The 18,973-nt window shown below is 48.1% G+C and overlaps 1 protein-coding gene across 1 annotated transcript in view; it reads left to right on the forward strand.

The window, feature by feature from the left end:
• Positions 1–816: 816 nt before the first annotated feature.
• The window catches only part of LOC143986836 (uncharacterized), a 31,365-nt gene continuing 13,208 nt past the window's right edge, over positions 817–18,973 (forward strand). Inside the window, exons 1-2 of the mRNA XM_077485245.1 lie at positions 817–843; positions 4,730–4,853. Of these exons, the coding sequence (XP_077341371.1) occupies positions 817–843; positions 4,730–4,853 (151 nt within the window). The remainder of the gene's footprint in view (positions 844–4,729; positions 4,854–18,973) is intronic.

The following is an 18,973-nucleotide window of genomic DNA, read 5'->3' on the forward strand; positions in this document are numbered from 1 at the left end:
TTAACTTCTCCAAAGCACCTATTAAGTAGAAAAAATAAATGTTCTGATGAACAATAAAGAACATTTAAGGAATAGGAATACCCCAGCCTGTGTGGAACCAGGGTCTTCCTGTGTTTAAAGAGTCAACATGATCACGATAATGAAGTCACGTAGAGGACTAGTGTACGTTCTCCATCATCCTCTTCTTTAGTCACCCACATGCCCAAGTGTGATGAACATACAGTGCCTTGAAAAAGTATTCGTACCCCTTGAAATTTGCCATATTTTGTCAGGTTAAAAACAAAAGTGTAAATGTATTTTATTGGGATTTTATGTGATAGACCAACACAAAGTGGCACATAATTGTGAAGTGAAAGGAAAATGCTAAATAGGTTTCAGCAGGCATATACTGGCCATCTGGACTACCGGGAGTTTCCTGGTGGGCCAATGGCTCAGTGGGCCAGTTTCATTCACAGACATCCTGTTAAATTAATGGCTGAGCGACTCACGCATCCAATCATTTCAGTAACCGCTGTACTGCTGGACTCAGCACGGCACTCTTTAGCTCTTTCTGCCCCCACTCGGCTCTTTCCAGACACTGCACACATCTTCAGCCACCTCCAGCCCGTTCTTGTCCTTTTCCATCACCGCTCAACTTCCCCGCACCCCCCTTCTCTCTGACAGCTCTTTGGCTTCGTCTGGCAAAACTCGGCTATCTCTGGCGGCCTCCGTGGTAATGGACGCTGTAAGTTTAAATGAGCCGGAGCCGCCCGTGTGATGTTCTGAGAGCAGCTGACAGGCAGCGAGGTCCACAGAGAGGACAAGGGAGGCCGGAGGATGACGGTGCTGCAGGAACCAGTTCAGGTAACTGGCTGGCCTGGCACAGCTGCACTAACTAAAATAACATTAAAAAATCCATTCGGTGCAAATAATGATTCAAATAATATGCAAAATCCAACGTAGCTAAAAGTTAATCAAAAGTGTCAATTAATATTGAAATGTGCAAAAAATAAGTGCATAAAAATATTTTCAGCAAATAATTCATATATAAAACATGCTTATAGTTAAAACCTTTATATCCAAACTATGTCCATGGTATTAAAGTGCAAAAAGAGTGAAAAAAAATTGCAAATTAGTCTCTTCGAATGTGCAGGGAAAAAAAAACTGTGCAAAATATGCAATCAAAGCAGTAACAATAAAGTGTACCAGTGCAAGAAAAAAAAACTCTGGGTAGTGTGATCCCTCTTGTGAAAGGTGGAAGCAAGCGGGATCACACTACCCAGAGAAGTGAAGCCCACCAGCAGCATGCTGTCACTGCTACTGGGGGCTACCCCCTTCACCCGGTCTTCCATCTGGGTTCGCATGCTCCTGCTGTGTGGATAGCCGGGCCGTGATGACGTCACTCTTGCGCAATTGCACAGGACACTGTTTTTGTGCGTGTTTGAAAAATTAAAGTGGGCTGGTCTGGATGAAGTCCAGGGCCAACTTTTTGTCCCATTCCAGCCCTGAGTTTCAACATTCTTTACAAATAAATATGTGAAAAGTGTGGGGGGCATTTGTATGGCGCCCCCCCTGAGTCAATACTTTGTAGAACCACCTTTTTCTGCAATTACAGCTGCAAGTCTTTTTGGGGATGTCTCTACCAGCTTTGCACGTCTAGAGAGGGCCATTTTTGCCCATTCTTCTTTGCAAAATAGGTCAAGTTCTGTCAGATTGGATGGAGAGCATCTGTGAACAGCAATTCTCGAATTCCTGACAGATTCTCAATTGGATTTAGGTCTGGACTTCGACTGGGCCATTTTAGCACATGAATATGCTTTGATCTAAACCATTCCATTTTAGCTCTGGCTGTATGTTTAGGGTCGTTCTCCTACTGGAAGGTGAACCTCCGCCCATCTCAAGTCTTTTGCAGACTTTGACAGGTTTTCTTTTAAGAGTGCCCTGTATTTGGCTCCATCCATCTTCCCATCAACTCTGACCAGCTTCCCTGTCCCTGCTGAAGAAAAGCATCCCCACAACATGATGCTGCCACCACCATGTGTCACGGTGTGGATGGTGTATTCAGGGTGATGTGCACTGTTAGTTTTCCACCAAACATCATGTTTTGCTTTTTGACCAAAAAGTTCAATTTTGGTTTCATCTGACCAGAGAACCTTCTTCCACATGTTTGCTGTGTCCTCCACATGGCTTCTCACAAATTGCAAACAGGACTTCTTATGTCTTTCTTTCGATATTGGCTTTCTTCTTGTCACTCTTCCATAAAGGTCAGATTTGTGGAGAGCATGACTAATAGTTGTCCTGTGGACAGATTCTCCCCCCTGAGCTGTGATCTCTGCAGCTCCTCCACAGTTACCATGGGCATCTTGGCTGCTTCTCTGATGAATGCTCTCCTTGCCCGGCCTGTCAGTTTGGGTAGACGGCCATGTCTTGGTAGGTTTGCAGCTGTGCCATATTCTTTACATTTTCAGATGATGGATTGAACAGAGCTCCTTGAGACGTTCAAAGCTTTGGATATATTATTATAACCTAACCCTGCTGTATACTTCTCCACAACTTTATCCCTGACCTGTCTGGTGTGTTCTGCCACGTACACACGATCAAACTATCCAGCGGAAAAGTCCGGCGGACCAGGAAAGTAGTTTTGACTCAAAAACTAAACGCCAGACTCACATTCCGACGGAGACAATATGGGCGTGTGTGTTCTAGTCCACCGTACTTTTGAAATGAACGGACTTTCCCGCATGGAGAAAAGTCCGTTCATTTTGAGTGTGGCTCCAGGTAGACGGGACTAGCAAAGGAAGTTAATGTTTGACATGTCGCTGGCCCCGTCACCTGGTATGGACTTAAAGGGGAAGCCCTATGCCCAAAAAACGGTGTGGGGGTCCTCCCCAGGTCCATATCAGACCCTTATCTAAACACGCTACCCGGCCGGTCAGGAAAGGGGGTGGGGGGCGAGCGTGCGCCCCACCCCCGGCGAGCGCGCGCCCCACCCCCTCCTTAGCCGTACCAGGCCGCGTGCCCTCAACATGGGGGGGTGGTTTGGAGAAGGGGGGCCGCGCACCCCCCCACCCCAAAGCACCTTGCCCCCATGTTGATGAGGACAAGGGCCTCTTCCCGACAACCCTGGCCATTGGTTGTCGGGGTCTGCGGGAGGGAGGCTTATCGGAATCCAGGAGCTCCCTTTAATAAGGGGGCCCCCGGATCCCAGACCCCCACCCCATGTGAATGAGTATGGGGTACAATGTACCCCTACCCATTCACCTGTGAAAAAAATTTAAATAAAACACAAGACACAAGGGTTAAAAATAATTTATTGCACAGCTCCGGGGGTCTTCTTCTGTCTTGGGGGGTCTTCTCGCCGGACTCCTTTCTTCGTCGCCACCATCCGGGGGTCTTCTTCCGACTTCGGGGGTCTTGTCCCCCTCTTCAGGGGTCTTGTCCCCCTCTTCGGGGGTCTTGTCCCCCTCTTCGGTTCTTCTTGCCGGGCCTCCGTGCCTTCTTCCAGCTCTTTTGCGTGCGGTGGCCCGGTCTTCTGTCGCCAATGTCTTCGCCGCCTTCTGTTCTTCTACTATGTCCGCCGGACCTAGTCCGCTGGAAAAGTCTGGTGTGTGGGCAGGTCCGCTCGTTCGGAAATTTAGCGGACTTTCCGGCAGTTTAGTACTAAGTTTAGGACTAAGTCCGCCGGATAGTCTGATCGTATGTACACAGCATTCCTTGGCCTTCATGATGCTGATTGTTTACTAAGGTTCTCTAAAATAAACCTCTGAGGGCTTCACGGAACAGCTGTATTTATACTGAGATTAAATTACACACAGGTGGACTTTACAAATTAGATGACATTTGAAGGCAATTGGTTCCACTAGATTTTAGTAAGACCCCTTTCACACTGAGGCACTTTGCAGGCGCTACAGCGCTAAAAATAGCGCATGCAAAGCATTCTGAAACAGCCGCTGCTGTTTCTCCAATGTGAAAATTCTGAGGGCTTTCACACTGGAGCGGTGCGCTGGCAAGACGCTAAAAAAAGTCTTGCTAGCAGCATCTTTAGAGCGGTGAAGGAGCGGTGTATACATATATAAATCAATGGGGCAGCACAGCTATACCATCAGCAAAGTGCTTTGTGGTGGTTTTAACCCTTTCACGGCTGGTTTTTAACCCTTTCTCGGCCGCTAGCTGGGGGTTAAAACCGCACAGCTAGCAGCCAAATATCACAGCTAAAACGACGGTAAAGTGGTGCTAAAAATAGCGCCGCTTTACCGCTGATGCCTGGGCGCCGGCAGTGTGAAAGGGGCCTTAGGAATATCAGAGAAAAGGGGCTGAATACAAATGCAAGCCACACTTTTCAAATATTTATTTCTAAAAAAAATTGAAAACCATTTATCATTTTCCTTCTACTTCACAATTATGTGCCACTTTGTGTTGGTCCATCACATGAAATCCCAATAAAATACAATTACGTTTTTGTTTGTAACAAGACAAAATGTGTAAAATTTCAAGGGGTATGAATACTTTTTCCAGGCACTGTATCATGAAGCAACCATTCATTTTATTGTCGCCTTCAAGTGCTTCAGTTGAAAATAAAATCTTGCTGTTCTTCCCTTGTAAAAAGTTAAAATACAAATTAAAAAATTCCACATAGGGCTTGCTTAAACATGTGCTGCAAAATATGCAAATCTTGATTATTGTGAAATTGGGGAAACAATAACAGATAATGACAGGTTTGTGGCACGCCTCTGACATCTCTTCATTCTAGAACACAGATATAAAAACCATCCACAGAATAAGGATTTATTCCATCCAGACTGCAGACATGAGATTGGTGGGACTGACACTATCCATCCTCCTGGGGGTGCTACTGCTCCAAGTGGTGACTGCAGGTATGTGATTCTGTGCTAAGTCTACTACAACTATAGGAAAACAGAAAAGAGAGGGCGCACTGGCCTTGTGCATTATCCTTTAACAAGTTTATTTAATTTAACTTTAAGTAGCTGTAAGAGATGAACACTATTAGTCTCTGAAGAAGAAGGTGTAACCTTCGAAACGCGTCAGACAGCAGCATTTTGTACATCCTCTTCGTAGGATCTTAAGTGTGATTTTCATCTGCCTTTGTGAGTAGTTTTATTACGTGTTCTTTTACATAAACTTGTAATGGATAATGCACAAGGTCGGTGCGCCCTCTCTTTTCTGTTTTCTTGTTTGATCGTTAGGATATCCCTATCCTTGAGGGCAGCAAGGCTGAAAGTTACCGTCCATCCTGAACCTTGAACTGTCGGGCTAACACATTTATGTGCAAGAGTTTTTGTTCTGTTACTACAAATATGGCTCTGATATATTGCACAGTGCTGTGTACAGACAGAACATGGACAGTCTCTGCGCCAGAGAAGCTTACACTCTAATGTCCTTCACACTGTCACAGTCTATTATTACACATTTATATAGCTCTGACATATACCACAGTGCTGTACAGAGAACACTGAGCCATTCACATCAGTCTGCACCAGAGGAGCTTACACTCTAATGTCCTTTACACTGTCACAGTCTATTATTACACATTTATATAGCTCTGACATATACCACAGTGCTGTACAGGGAACACTTAGCCAGTCACACCAGTCTCTGCACCAGAGGAGCTTACACTCTAATATCCCCCCACAGTCACATATTATTATTATTATACATTTATATAGCTCTGACATATACTGCAGTGCTGTACAGAGAACACTGAGCCAGTCACATCAATCTTTGTACCAGAGGAGCTTACACTCTAATATCCTCCCACAGTCACATATTATTATTATTATACATTTATATAGCTCTGACATATACCGCAGTGCTGTACAGAGAACACTGAGCCAGTCACATCAGTCTCTGTACCAGAGGAGCTTACACTCTAATGTCCTTCACACTGTCACAGTCTATTATTATACATTTATATAGCTCAGACATATACCACAGTGCTGTACAGAGATCACTGAGCCATTCACATCAACCACTGTACTATCTATCCTCCTGGGCAGGGCCGTTTTTAAGGCAGGGCAAAAGGGGCAGCTGCCCTGGGCCCTGTCATTGTTGTGGGGCCCAAAGCAGCTGCCTCATACTTGCCAACTATGCCAGTTTAAATGTCTTTGTCTCTTGCTGTGTGTGAAGTGCTGCTACTAATGCTGCCCAACTCTGCCCTATTGTTGTGTACAGATGACTCAACTGCAGACCCTGTGTTTACATGTAAATAACCAGCATTCATATGTAAATATCAGCAGCTTTCATATGTAAATAGCTGAATAGATATATAAATAAAGACGGCATCCATATGTATAGCATGGTCCCTGGAGTGAGGAGATGATGTGCTGTAACCTCTAGCAACGAATCAGTGAGCAGTATTACTGTACAGTAATCTAAACAAGCAGAAACCATGTGCTGTAACCTCTAGTAACTAATCAGCGAGCTGTAATGTGTGCTGTAACCTCTAGCAACCAGTCAGTGAGCGGTAATGATAAGCTGCAACCTCTGGCAACCAATCGCAATAGCTGCGTGATCTGATTCAGTAAACTGATTTTGAGTCTAGCTGCTATTTTATTGTATGTCTCAGAGCAGGTGGAGAGCAAAACTGCATGGGGGGGGGGGCAAGAAAAGTTTTACCCAGGCTCAAATTAATATTAAAGACGGCCCTGCTCCTGGGGGTGCTACTGCTCCAAGTGGTGACTAGGGATGAGCTTCGTGTTCGAGTCGAACATTGGCTGTTCGTCCGTTCGGCAAAATCTGAACTCTTGGTCCGTTCGCGTCAAAATTCGTGTGGCGCGCACGGCCCACAATGCACTGCGATGGCGCAGTGCATTGCTGGCTCGTGATTGGCCAAGCATGCACTGTGACCCCGCATGCTTGGCCAATCGCATCGCCAGCAGCGAGGAGAGCCATGATTGGCCACAGGCAGGATGCCTGTGGCCAATCATAGCTCAGGCTGTGTAGTGCACGCCCCACACTATATAAGGCCGCCTTTGAGGCGGCCTCGTGTAGTGTGTTGGCATCTGAAGCAGTGGGTGTTCTGTGTACCTTCAACACAGTTACACACCAATCGATTTGGCTGATTTCCTATCTTGCTCTTGTGTAGTGGTTATTGTCTGTGCCCTGACCGCAGTATACACCACTATATTCACCTCACCTATATAGCTAGTGATCTAGCTTTAATAATAGAGCTTGCAGTCAGTAGTGTTAGGAGATAGTGCGTGCTGTCTGCGTGCTCTGTACCCAGTACATACCGCTATATCCACCTACATAGCTCTTCTCTATTTGAGCCCAATTGCCATCTGCAGGAGTTATTGGAAGTTGTGTGTGCTTCCAGCACAGCACAGTATACATCTGTATATACCCCTTTATCTCTGCTGTTTTCTGGTTATTGTCTGCGTGCCCTGACCGCAGTATACACCGTGATATTCACCTCACCTATATAGCTAGTGGTCCATCTTTAATAATAGAGCTTGCAGTCAGTAGTGTCAGGAGATAGTGCGTGCTGTCTGCGTGCTCTGTACCCAGTACATACCGCTATAATCCACCTACATAGCTGTTCTCTATTTGAGCCCAATTGCCATCTGCAGGAGTTATTGGAAGTTGTGTGTGCCTTCAGCACAGCACAGTATACATCTGTATATACCCCTTTATCTCTGGTGTTCTATAATAAAGGCATCTGCAGGAGTTAGTGGGTGTTGTGTGCCTCCAGCACAATATAAACTACCCAACTACTGTTTTACCCAACTCCCTTCAGGCCATTACCATGTCTGGAAGGCCAGCAAGGAGAGGCAGACAGGCGCAAGCCGATAAAAGAGGGCAAGCAGGCTCTGTGTCTAGAGACAACAGTGCTGGTCGTGGACGCGGTGCATTGTCATCAGCACGTGGCCATGGGACATGCTTGTCCTTCTTTTCTGCAGCTGGACATGTTGAACCGCAACATGCCAATGACTTGGTAGAGTGGATGACCAAGCCCTCTTCATCCTCCTCATCCTCTCTCACCCAGTCTCAGGGTAGTAGCAAAGCAGCTGCCAACGCATCGTCTTCCCTCCTCTCAATGTCATCATCAGTGACTCCTTCCCTAGACCCACCACGTCCTCCTGAGGAGTCTCCTGAACTCTTTGAGTACAGTGTTGGGTACATGCTCCAGGAGGATGCCCAGTGTTTGGTGGGCTCTGATGATGACACTCAGCTAGAGGAAGGCAGTAGCGTGAGCGCAGAGAGAGGGGATGCTCAAGAAGGACAGCAATCTGGCAGTCATGTTCCACAAGCTGCAGCATCCTGCCAGGTTTGCTACAGCGATGAAGAGGGAGGGGATGATGAGGGCACTGACTCCACGTGGGTGCCTGGAAGGAGGGAGGAGGAGGAGGAGGAGGAGGCACATGTCCAACGAGGCAGGGGCCAGCTTAGGGGCAGCACACCGACTGAATCACACCGCAGAGCTCCGCCTGCGCAGAGCGCTTCCTCTGCGCGTTATTCTAAAAGTTCTTTGGTGTGGGCCTTTTTTGAGACGAGTGCATCAGATCGCACCGCTGCTATTTTCAACATATGTCTCAAGCGTATCTCACGTGGCCAAAACATCAGCCGCTTGGGCACCACATGCTTGACCAGACATATGTTGACCTGCCATGCAGCTTGTTGGCAAGCGTACCTCAAAGACCCACACCAAAGAACAAAGCGGACCTCTCCTTGCTCCTCATCAGCTGGCATCTCCAACCCCACTAGACCTTCAGTCCTCTCTGAAACCTGCTCTGAGAGGAATGAAGGTGTAGAATTAGGTGTGTCACAGCCAAGTGCTTCCGGGAACTCTGCTAGTGGTACACCCACGTCTGATTATAGCAGGCAAATGCCCCTGCCCCAGCTGCTGGTCCGGCGGAAGAAGTTTACTCCCAGCCATCCACATGCCCAGCGGTTGAATGCTAGCTTGGCTAAATTGCTAGCACTTCAACTGCTGCCTTTTCAGTTGGTAGACTCGGCTCCCTTCCGTGAGTTTGTACAATGTGCGGTTCCTCATTGGCAGGTCCCCAAACGCCACTTTTTCTCACGGAAGGCGATTCCGGCTCTCTACCGGCATGTGGAAGGCAATGTCCTTGCCTCGCTGGACAGGGCGGTCAGCGGTAAGGTGCATATTACCACTGACTCATGGTCCAGCAGGCATGGACAGGGACGTTACCTGTCTTTCACAGCCCATTGGGTCACTCTTCTGGCTGCTGGGAAGGATGCAGGACAAGGTGCAGTAGTGTTGGAGGTTGCTCCGCCACCACGCCTCCAAAATGCTACTATTGGTTGTGACACACCTCTCTCCTCCACCTCCTCCTCTTCTTCTTCCTCCATGGCCTCTTCCAGTGCTCTGTCCTCAGAACCAGCGGTGCTCCGTAGGCGTTCCAGGGGCTACGCAAGTACGCAGGCAAAACGATGCCATGCCGTGCTTGCGCTGGTTTGTTTGGGGGACAGGAGCCACACTGGGGCGGATGTTTTGTCAGCTCTGCAGGGGCAGGCCGAGAGGTGGTTGACGCCACGCCAGCTTAAGCCAGGAATGGTGGTTTGCAACAATGGCACCAACCTCCTCTCCGCCCTCCGACAGGGACAACTGACCCATGTGCCCTGTGTAGCTCACGTCCTTAACCTGGTGGTGCAGCGGTTCTTGGGCAGGTACCCCGGCTTACATGATGTCCTGAAGCAGGCCAGGAAAGTCTGTGTGCATTTCCGCCGATCATTTAATGCCTGTGCTCGGCTGGCTGAGCTCCAAAAGGAGTTGAACCTGCCCAAGAACCGCCTTATATGTGACATGCCCACCAGATGGAACTCAACATTGGCCATGCTGCAGCGGCTGCACACGCAGCAGAGGGCCATCAATGAGTATCTGTGCGACTACGGCACCAGGACAGGGTCAGGGGAGCTTGGTTTTTTCTCACCACGCCAGTGGGGCATGATCAGGGATGCATGCACTGTCCTGTCACCGTTTGAGGAGGCCACAAGGATGGTGAGCAGTGACAGTGCATGCATCAGTGACACTGTACCTCTTGTCCACCTCTTGGAGCATACGCTGCGTGGAATAATGGACAGGGAACTTGAGGCAGAACAGAGGCAGGAAGAGGAGGACTTCCTTGCCTCTCAAGGCCCCCTTTATCCAGACAGTGTTCCTGCTGTGCCACCCATCACACAGAAAGAGGGTGAGGAGGAGGAAGAGGAGGAGGAGGATGATTGTGTCAGCATGGAGGTGGAGGCTGGCACTCAGCATCAGCATCAGCAGCAGCAGTCTTATAGGGATGATTTACAGTCCCAAGAAACACGTGGACTTGTACGTGGCTGGGTGGAGGTAGCTGCATGTTGTCCTTAGTGACCCAGAGGACTCCGGACCGAATGCCTCAGCTAACCTACGCTGCATGGCCTCCCTGATCCTGCAAAGCCTGCGGAAGGATCCTCGTATTCTTCGGATCAAGGAGAGGGACCATTACTGGCTGGCCACTCTCCTTGATCCACGGTACAAGGGTAAGGTTGCCGACCTTATCTTGCCATCGCAGAGGGAGCAGAGGATGAGACATCTCCGGGAGGCCTTGCAGAAAGCTCTGTGCAACGCGTTCCCAGAGACTGGGAGGTTACAAACTCCTAGTCCTGGACAACGTGTTGCTGAGGCATCGGTCAGAAGGAGCGGTGGAGAAGGTGGCCATCTGACTGATGCTTTCAGACAATTTTTTAGTCCGCAGCCCCAAGGTATGATCGGTTCCAGCACCCATCGCCAGCGTCTAATTTACATGGTGCAGGAATACCTAGGGGCAAGGTCAGACTTGGACACCTTTCCCACCGAAAATCCTCTGGCTTACTGGGTCTTGAGGATGGATCACTGGCCAGAGCTTGCACAGTATGCAATTGAGCTACTGGCCTGTCCTGCATCCAGCGTTCTTTTGGAACGCACCTTCAGTGCTGCTGGTGGCTTTGTTACCGATCACAGGGTGCGCCTGTCCACCGAATCAGTTGATCGACTGACCTTCATCAAGATGAATCAGTCTTGGATCACCCACAGCTACCAAGCACCTGAAGCTGATGTAACCGAATAATTTTTTTTGAAATACCACATCCCTTCAAGACTGCCTATGCTGATGCTGAGTGACTGTCCTGTTATGTTGATTGTCTATCCTCTTCCTCCTCCGCTGATATGTTGGAAGAACATTTTTGGTTCTGGGTGATGCCAGCAGCCCAATTTTTCTGCCCCTGTTTAACAGGGGCGTTTAAGTACAATTTTTGATGCAATGCTTTGCAGCAGGGCTAATTCCTGCAATAAAACTAGAGTATATGGCAGAGGTTGCAGTGTGATGGCACCAGCACCAGTGCCTAAGGCCCAATTTTTCTGCCCCTGTTTAACAGGGGCGTTTAAGTACAATTTTTGATGCAATGCTTTGCAGCAGGGCTAATTCCTGCAATAAAACTAGAGTATATGGCAGAGGTTGCAGTGTGATGGCACCAGCACCAGTGCCTAAGGCCCAATTTTTCTGCCCCTGTTTAACAGGGGCGTTTAAGTACAATTTTTGATGCAATGCTTTGCAGCAGGGCTAATTCCTGCAATAAAACTAGAGTATATGGCAGAGGTTGCAGTGTGATGGCACCAGCACCAGTGCCTAAGGCCCAATTTTTCTGCCCCTGTTTAACAGGGGCGTTTAAGTACAATTTTTGATGCAATGCTTTGCAGCAGGGCTAATTCCAGAAAAAAAACTAGAGTATATGGAAGAGGTTGCAGTGTGGTGGCACCAGCAGCAGTGCCTAAGGCCAAAATTTTCTGCCCCTGTTTAACAGGGACATGTAATTACAATTCTTGATATAATATTTCACAGGAGCGCCCCTTCCTGTGCCCACCCAGAGTAACGGTGAGGACTTATAGTGTTGTGGCACCAGCACCACAACCACCAAAGGTCAATTTTTCTACCACTGTTCAACAATGGCATGTAATTCCAATTCTTGATATAATCGTTCACAGCAGGGCGCTCCAGCGCCCACCAAGAGTCACTTTGAGGGCTTACAATGTTGTGGCAAAACCAACACCTTGTTCCGCCATTTCTGCAGAGCATATAGGGCAGGCCCCTACTTTCAAACATCCAACTTACAAACATCTCCTACTTGCAAACGCAAGGAGACAGCAGCAAGTGAGATGAAAAAAGATGGACGACAAAACAAATTATACAGGGGTGATAACCCTTCCCTATGTTTTCCAAAAAGCTTAAAAATAGTTTTTTTGACTGGAGCTACACTTTAAAAATGTACCAGTTGAAAATTACAAACAGGTTCAACTTAACACAACAAACCTACACAGTCCCTGTCTTGTTTGCACCGCCTATATACTGCTGTTCTGAGTATATAGGGCCTGGGGGCCACACGCATTTCCTTTTTTTAATATGGGTACAGGGTTCCCCTTAATATGAGTACAAGACCCAAATAGGCTGGTAATGGGCAGGGAGGGCTACCCATGCCATTTTTCTGAATGATTTTTAACCATATTGCAGGAACCAGATATAACATTAAAACCGCAAGCAGTTTTAAATGGTGTTATTTCCGTTTAATGTCATTTTGTGCAGGGACTGTTCTAAACACGGGAAACACGTGGCACTTCACAGGCATACTACAGACACCCCCCAGGCACCATATTTAAAGGAATATTTCACTTTTTGTTTTTTCACTTTCATCGTCATTAAAATCAGTGCTCCCGCCAAAACGGCCGTTTTAAAACTTTTTTTTGCATTGACCCATGTCCCCTGAGGCAGGAGGCAGGTCCCCAAACCCTTTTTAGGACAATATCTTGCATATTAGCCGTTAAAATTAGCACTTTCCATTTTGAACGTTCGAGTCCCATAGACTTCAATGGGGTTCTAACGTTCGTAACGAACGTGGGGTCCGTTCGAAAGTTCTGGTGCGAACCGAACCAGGGGGTGTTCGGCTCATCCCTAGTGGTGACTACTGTGATACTGTGCTAAAAGGGTTGTAAACACTTGGTGAAAAGCCTCCTGTCATGCAGCACCCCCCGAGGCCCATGTTGATGGGGACAAGGGCCTCATCCCCACAACCCTGGCCGGTGGTTGTGGGGGTCTGCAGGCGGGGGGCTTATCAGAATCTGGAAGCCACCTTTAACAAGGGGACCCCCAGATCCCGGCCCCCCTGTTTGAAATGGTAAGGGGGTGGTACAAAAGTACCCCTACCATTTTACAAAGAAAGTGTAAAAAATAGTTAAATAAGACAAACACACTTTTGAAAAAGTTCTGTATTAAAAATAAAAAAATAAAAAAAGATTCCAGCGGTGCTAATCCACTCTTACTATCCAGCGACGGATGATCATCTCTCCGGGGTCCAGTGATGGCTGATCTGATCCAGCGACAGGTGATCTCTCAGTCCAGCGCAGAGCAGTCCATCCATCCTTCTTCTGTCTCCACCCGAGACACTGCAGGGATCCCGGCAGCCTGACATTTCTTATATGAGTAGGGCGGGGGCACCCGTCACCTGACCCCGCCCCCTCTGACGCAGGGGGGAAAGCCGGGCTTCCCCAATGACGTGAGGGTGACCCGCCCCCTTCTGATGTAACAGAAACCTGCGTTACATCAGAGGGAGGCGGGGTCACCCTCACGACTTTCAATGAGTGTTCTCTGTATTACGGGAGCCGACAATTCATTATAGCCGAGAGTGATTTTAAATGACTTTTTTTCCTGCAGAAATGACACTTTGTGCAGGGACAGTTCTAAGCACGGGAAACATGCACCCCTTTACATGTATACTATACACACCCCCAGGTGCGAAATTTAAAGGAATATTACACTTTTATTGTTTCACTTTAAGCATTATTAAAATCACTGCTCCCGACAAAAATCTTAAAACTTTTTTTTTTTGCAGGACCCAGGTCCCCAAACACTTTTTAGGACAGTAACTTGCATATTAGTCTTTAAAATTAGCACTTTATATTTCTCCAATAGACTTGCACAGGGTGTTCCGCGGCTTTTCGAATTTTCCGCGAACACCCCAAATTGTTCACTATTCACCAAACAGGCGAACAGGCAATGTTCGAGTTCCGGTGCCCGTGAAAGCCTGTAGTAAGGGAAAAGTGCCCGTAAAAATGTCAGCGATCGGGTCAGAACTGCGCATGTGCAATTCTGGAAATCCCCGAGAAGATGCGATCTTGAGCGCCGAACGAGTTACCTGCACAGCCTTTGCCCAGCCCACCACCACCGCGGCCCACGCAACCAATTATATCATCAAATTTTTTCCCGCCAACACCGCCGCCAGCCTATCAACAGGCAGGAGCCGAGCAGGGAGAGGAGTCTGTGTGGACTGGAGAGCAGAGATCTGAGCAGCGGATTGGGGTCCCGAGGAGAGGAGATGCGTCACGCAGTGCAGGGGACTCTCTCGGGACTGGAGTGGACGGACTGGCCAGTGGCACTGATACTATTACTGGACCAGAGCACAGCCACAGCATACCCCAGCGCCTGCACGTACTGCACTGCCTTCAGTGAATTAGCACCGCCCCCCCCTTCCCGGCCATTACCCAGGAGACTCGTCCTCTAGTCAAATGTGCAACACAGACACTTCCATAGAGAGCGCATGAGAGATCTCCATCCAGAGAGGCCGGGGTGAGTGTTATATATGGGGGGGTGGTATACACCTGTGTGTGATATACAGGTAATTTGGGGGGGTGGTATACACCAGTGTGCAGTGATCACCCCTTCCTTCTTCTAATTCCGTGTTGGGGGGGGGAATTACCTTCCTTTTTTATGGAAAGCCAAAATTACCAGTTGTCACCAGAACAGGAAGTGAGGGCAAATCTCCCATTGGGGACACCTGCCTTATAGGGGATTCCCCTATAAGACACTTATTACTGTCCTGTGCCATTTGTGATATGTAGAGATCAGCTAAGGGGCATCAACCTCATTCTACCATGTCCGCAGCTTCTCTCCTCCACCTCCTGTACCATGTCCGCAGCTTCTCTCCTCCACCTCCTGTACCATGTCCGCAGCTTCTCTCCTCCACCTCCTGTACCATGTTCGCAGCTTCTCCCCTCCACCTCCTGTACCATGTCCACAGCTTCTCTCCTCCACCTCCTGTACCATGTCCGTGGCTTCTCTCCACCTCATGTACCATGTTCACAGCTTCTCTCCTCCACCTCCTGTACCATGTCCGCAGCTTCTCTCCTCCACCTCCTGTACCATGTCCGCAGCTTCTCTCCTCCACCTCCTGTACCATGTCCGCAGCTTCTTCCCTCCACCTCCTGTACCATGTCCGCAGCTTCTCTCCTCCACCTCCTGTACCATGTCCACGGCTTCTCTCCACCTCCTATACCATGTTCACAGCTTCTCTCCTCCACCTCCTGTACCATGTCCGCAACTTCTCTCCACCTCCTGTACCATGTCCGCAGCTTCTCTCCTCCACCTCCTGTACCATGTCTGCAGCTTTTCTCCTCCACCTCCTGTGCCATGTCCGCAGCTTCTCTCCTCCACCTCCTGTACCATGTCTGCAGCTTCTCTCCTCCACCTCCTGTACCATGTCCGCAACTTCTCTCCTCCACCTCCTGTACCATGTCCGCAACTTCTCTCCACCTACTGTACCATGTCCGCAGCTTCTCTCCTCCACCTCCTGTATCATGCCCCACCCTTGCATAAGAGTTCCCCCTTAGATCATGATCTGCAGCGTTCCCCTTTACATAAGCATTCCGTTTCACTGTAAGGGGGATCCCTGCAGACACCGATGTGAGGGGGAACTCTGTGCTGGCTGGGTTATAGTAACCTGACCTTCATGTCAATGGAGAAATATGTTTTTTTACTTTTGTTTAACTTAAACACATTGCTAATAGCACTAGCTATGTGTTTATAGTTTAAATATTGATATTTGCACTGTTTGGCAGTGAAAACTGTAATTTAGGTACTTTTTTGCAGTGCCAGTAAAAAATTGGTGGCGTTTGTAAATTTTCAGCATCCTGCCAGTAAATTTTGAGGTGCTGGCAACACTGACCCCCCTTCACTTCTATAATAGTCACCACTGTTCTTGGATGGCTATCCACAAGATTTTGGAGCGGATCTGTGGGAATTTGTGCCCATTTGTGTTTAGTAGGGTTGAGATCCAAAGGCATTTGTTAGGATTGTATCACAGGGTTAGTTAAAGTCCAAAGGTGTTCAGTAAGTTTTAAGTCCAAAAGTGTTAAGGTAGGGTTGGGATCCAAAGGTGATCAATAGGGTTGAGGTCCAAAACCGTTCAGTAGGGTTGAGGTCCAAAGGTGTTCACTGTTCAGTAGGGTTGGGATCCAAAGGTGTTTAGTGGGGTTGAGATCCAAAGGCATTCGTTAGGGTTGAGGTCCGAACATGTACCACAGGGTTAAAGTCCAAAGGTGTTCAGTAGGGTTTGAGGTACAAAGGACTTCAGTAGGGTTGAGGTCAAAAGGTATTCAGTAAGGTTAAGGTCCAAAGGGGCTCAGTAGGGTTAAGGTTCAGAAAGGTTGAGGTCCAAAAGCTTTCAATAGCATTGACCTCCAAAGATCTTAAGGTTGAAGTCTAAATGTGTTCAGTAGGGTTGAGGTACAAAGGAGTCAGACTTCGATAGGGTTGAGGTACAAAAGACTTTAGTAGGGTTGCAGTCCAAAGGCATTCAGTAGGGTTGCAGTCCAAAGGAGTTCAGTAGGGTAGAGGTCAAAAGGGGTTAAGTAAGGTTGAGGTCCAAACGTGTTCAGTAGGGTTGAGGTCCAAACGTGTTCAGTAGGGTTCAAGCTTAAAGGTGTTCAGTATGGATGAGGTCCAAAAAGTGTTCAGCAGGGTTGAAGTCCAAAGGTGTTCAGTAAGGTTTAGGTCAGGGATCTGTGTAGGACATTTCCTCTACACCAGACTGGTCAAACCATGTCTTAGTGGAGCTGACTTTGTCCACATTGGCACAGTAATGCTGGAACAGAAAGATCAGATTAACATGCACAACAGAATTAATCAGAAGAAAGACTGACAGAAAGGCTATGACAGGACCCGCTAATGACAGAACCCGCTAATGACAGAACACGCTAATGACAGAACCGCTGTGACAGAACATACTAATGACAGAAACACACTAATGACAGAACCACTATGACAGAATACGCTAATGACATAACTGCTATGACCGAACGCGCTTATGACAGAACCACTATGACAGAAACACGCTAATGACAGAACCGCTATGACAGAACAGGCTAATGACAGAACCGCTATGACAGAAAATGCTAATGACAGAAAACACTGTGAGGCATGAATCATGAAATGACCATAGAACTGGAGCAACCCCATCAATCAGCCCCCCACCTGCTGGTCTCCACACCCAACCCCCCCCCCCATGATTTGTAACCCCAAGGTAGCCTTGACTATCAAGGAAGGCTCAGTTGGCTTGCTCTCCCGGCTCTCAGGGCCATGCCAGGACAGATCAAGCCAAACATGTCACTAGGATTTACTGAGAATCTGGTGACACATTGTGTAGAAAGCAAAACTAAAAGGTAGGCTTGAGCAGGGGTTCTTAAACAGGGGTGCCGCTTGTGGGTATGGATCCAATTGATGGGGGTATGGTATGAATCTGTGAGCAATTAAATGAAATTGAAATTCCATTCTCTGCTGTACTGCAAGCAGCCCCCCCTCCTCATTATTGGCACCCCCCAGCCCATCCATTCCAGGGCTAAAACAGCTAACCAATGCAGGCACACCCACCCCAAATAATGCCAAACCGACACGAGACTCCTGCAGCCAACCGCCATACTGTAAAGAAACTGGAGGTGACGCGGCCAACCCGGAAATGACTTGCGTCGGCTGTAACCATGAAGACGAGCCGATGCACGATCAGAGGAGGAGGAGGGAAATATACCCTTCAGACTACTCCTACAAATACAGGCTGGCTTCCGGCCAGCCTTCTCACATGTCCACTTACACCTGCTACTCCATAGAGGAGAATGAAGAGTCATTTCGGGGCCCCCCGAAAAATGGGCAGGTGGACTCGATCAGACCGCTAGTGTGAAAGGGGCTTAAGAAAACAGATAAGATGACCCTACACATTGCTGTTATCATGTCCCAGATTGCCAATACCCATCGTGCCCTATTCTCTGCAGGAGTTACCCAAGGAGCCTCACCAATCCAACACTGACCAGGATTGTAATCAAATACAACTATTTTAACAAGTTGGTTGCAGGAGAAGATTAAACAAGACTATGGCAGGAAAAGGTGCACATCATTTGTAAGTCCTCTTTATTCAGAGAAGGGGTAAGTGTGTGGTATATGTAGCCAATCCACACTTACCACACTGACAACCATTACCCAGATACCTCCCTTCCTCTTCAAGGGCAGGAAGTAAACCAAGTTGTTGGAAGGAAGTCATGGAAGGGTAGGGATCATTTATGTTAGTCCTCTGAAAGGAGCACTCATAACACCCTTGCAACCTTAACCACTTCAGCTCCGGAAGGATTTACCTCCTTAATGACCAGGCCATATTTTGCGATACTGCACTGCGTCGCTTTACCTGACAATTTGGCACTCGTGCGACGCTGTACCCAAAACAAAATTGATGTCCTTTTTTCCCTGTCTCTTTACATTGACAGATCCTCGTTCTGGCTCTCTGAGGAGTGATCATGGGTCGTCGGCGGACATTGAGATCTGACCAGAAGTGGAGGAATGCATACCTGTCAAAGTCAGGTACCCGCTCCCCCCCCCTCCAAAAAAAGTGCCAAAAGTAAAGGAGGAGGGGGGAGAGGAGGAAGAGAAGAACTTCCACTTCTGGCTCCCTTTACATGTCCCATTTTCACCGAATTCCCATGGCCAATAGAAAGCCAAATAAAGGCGTCACCCTGCCTTAATGGTTCTCCATAATGTAGAATAAAGACACATTTGTAGGAGTCAAACTGTGAGTGGATAACACCCTCGCTATGGTCTTGGAATGAGCAAAGACAAACTGGTGGAGGGGCTTAGAAGGAGAAGCAGAGAGATCGGATCATATTCAAGACCCTCTGCCTCACCCACAAATACATGCATGGAGA

Source organism: Lithobates pipiens, unplaced genomic scaffold, assembly GCF_037356315.1.
Source record: "Lithobates pipiens isolate NorthernLeopardFrog02 unplaced genomic scaffold, aLitPip1_a1.2 Scaffold_18, whole genome shotgun sequence".
Taxonomy (NCBI): domain Eukaryota; kingdom Metazoa; phylum Chordata; class Amphibia; order Anura; family Ranidae; genus Lithobates; species Lithobates pipiens.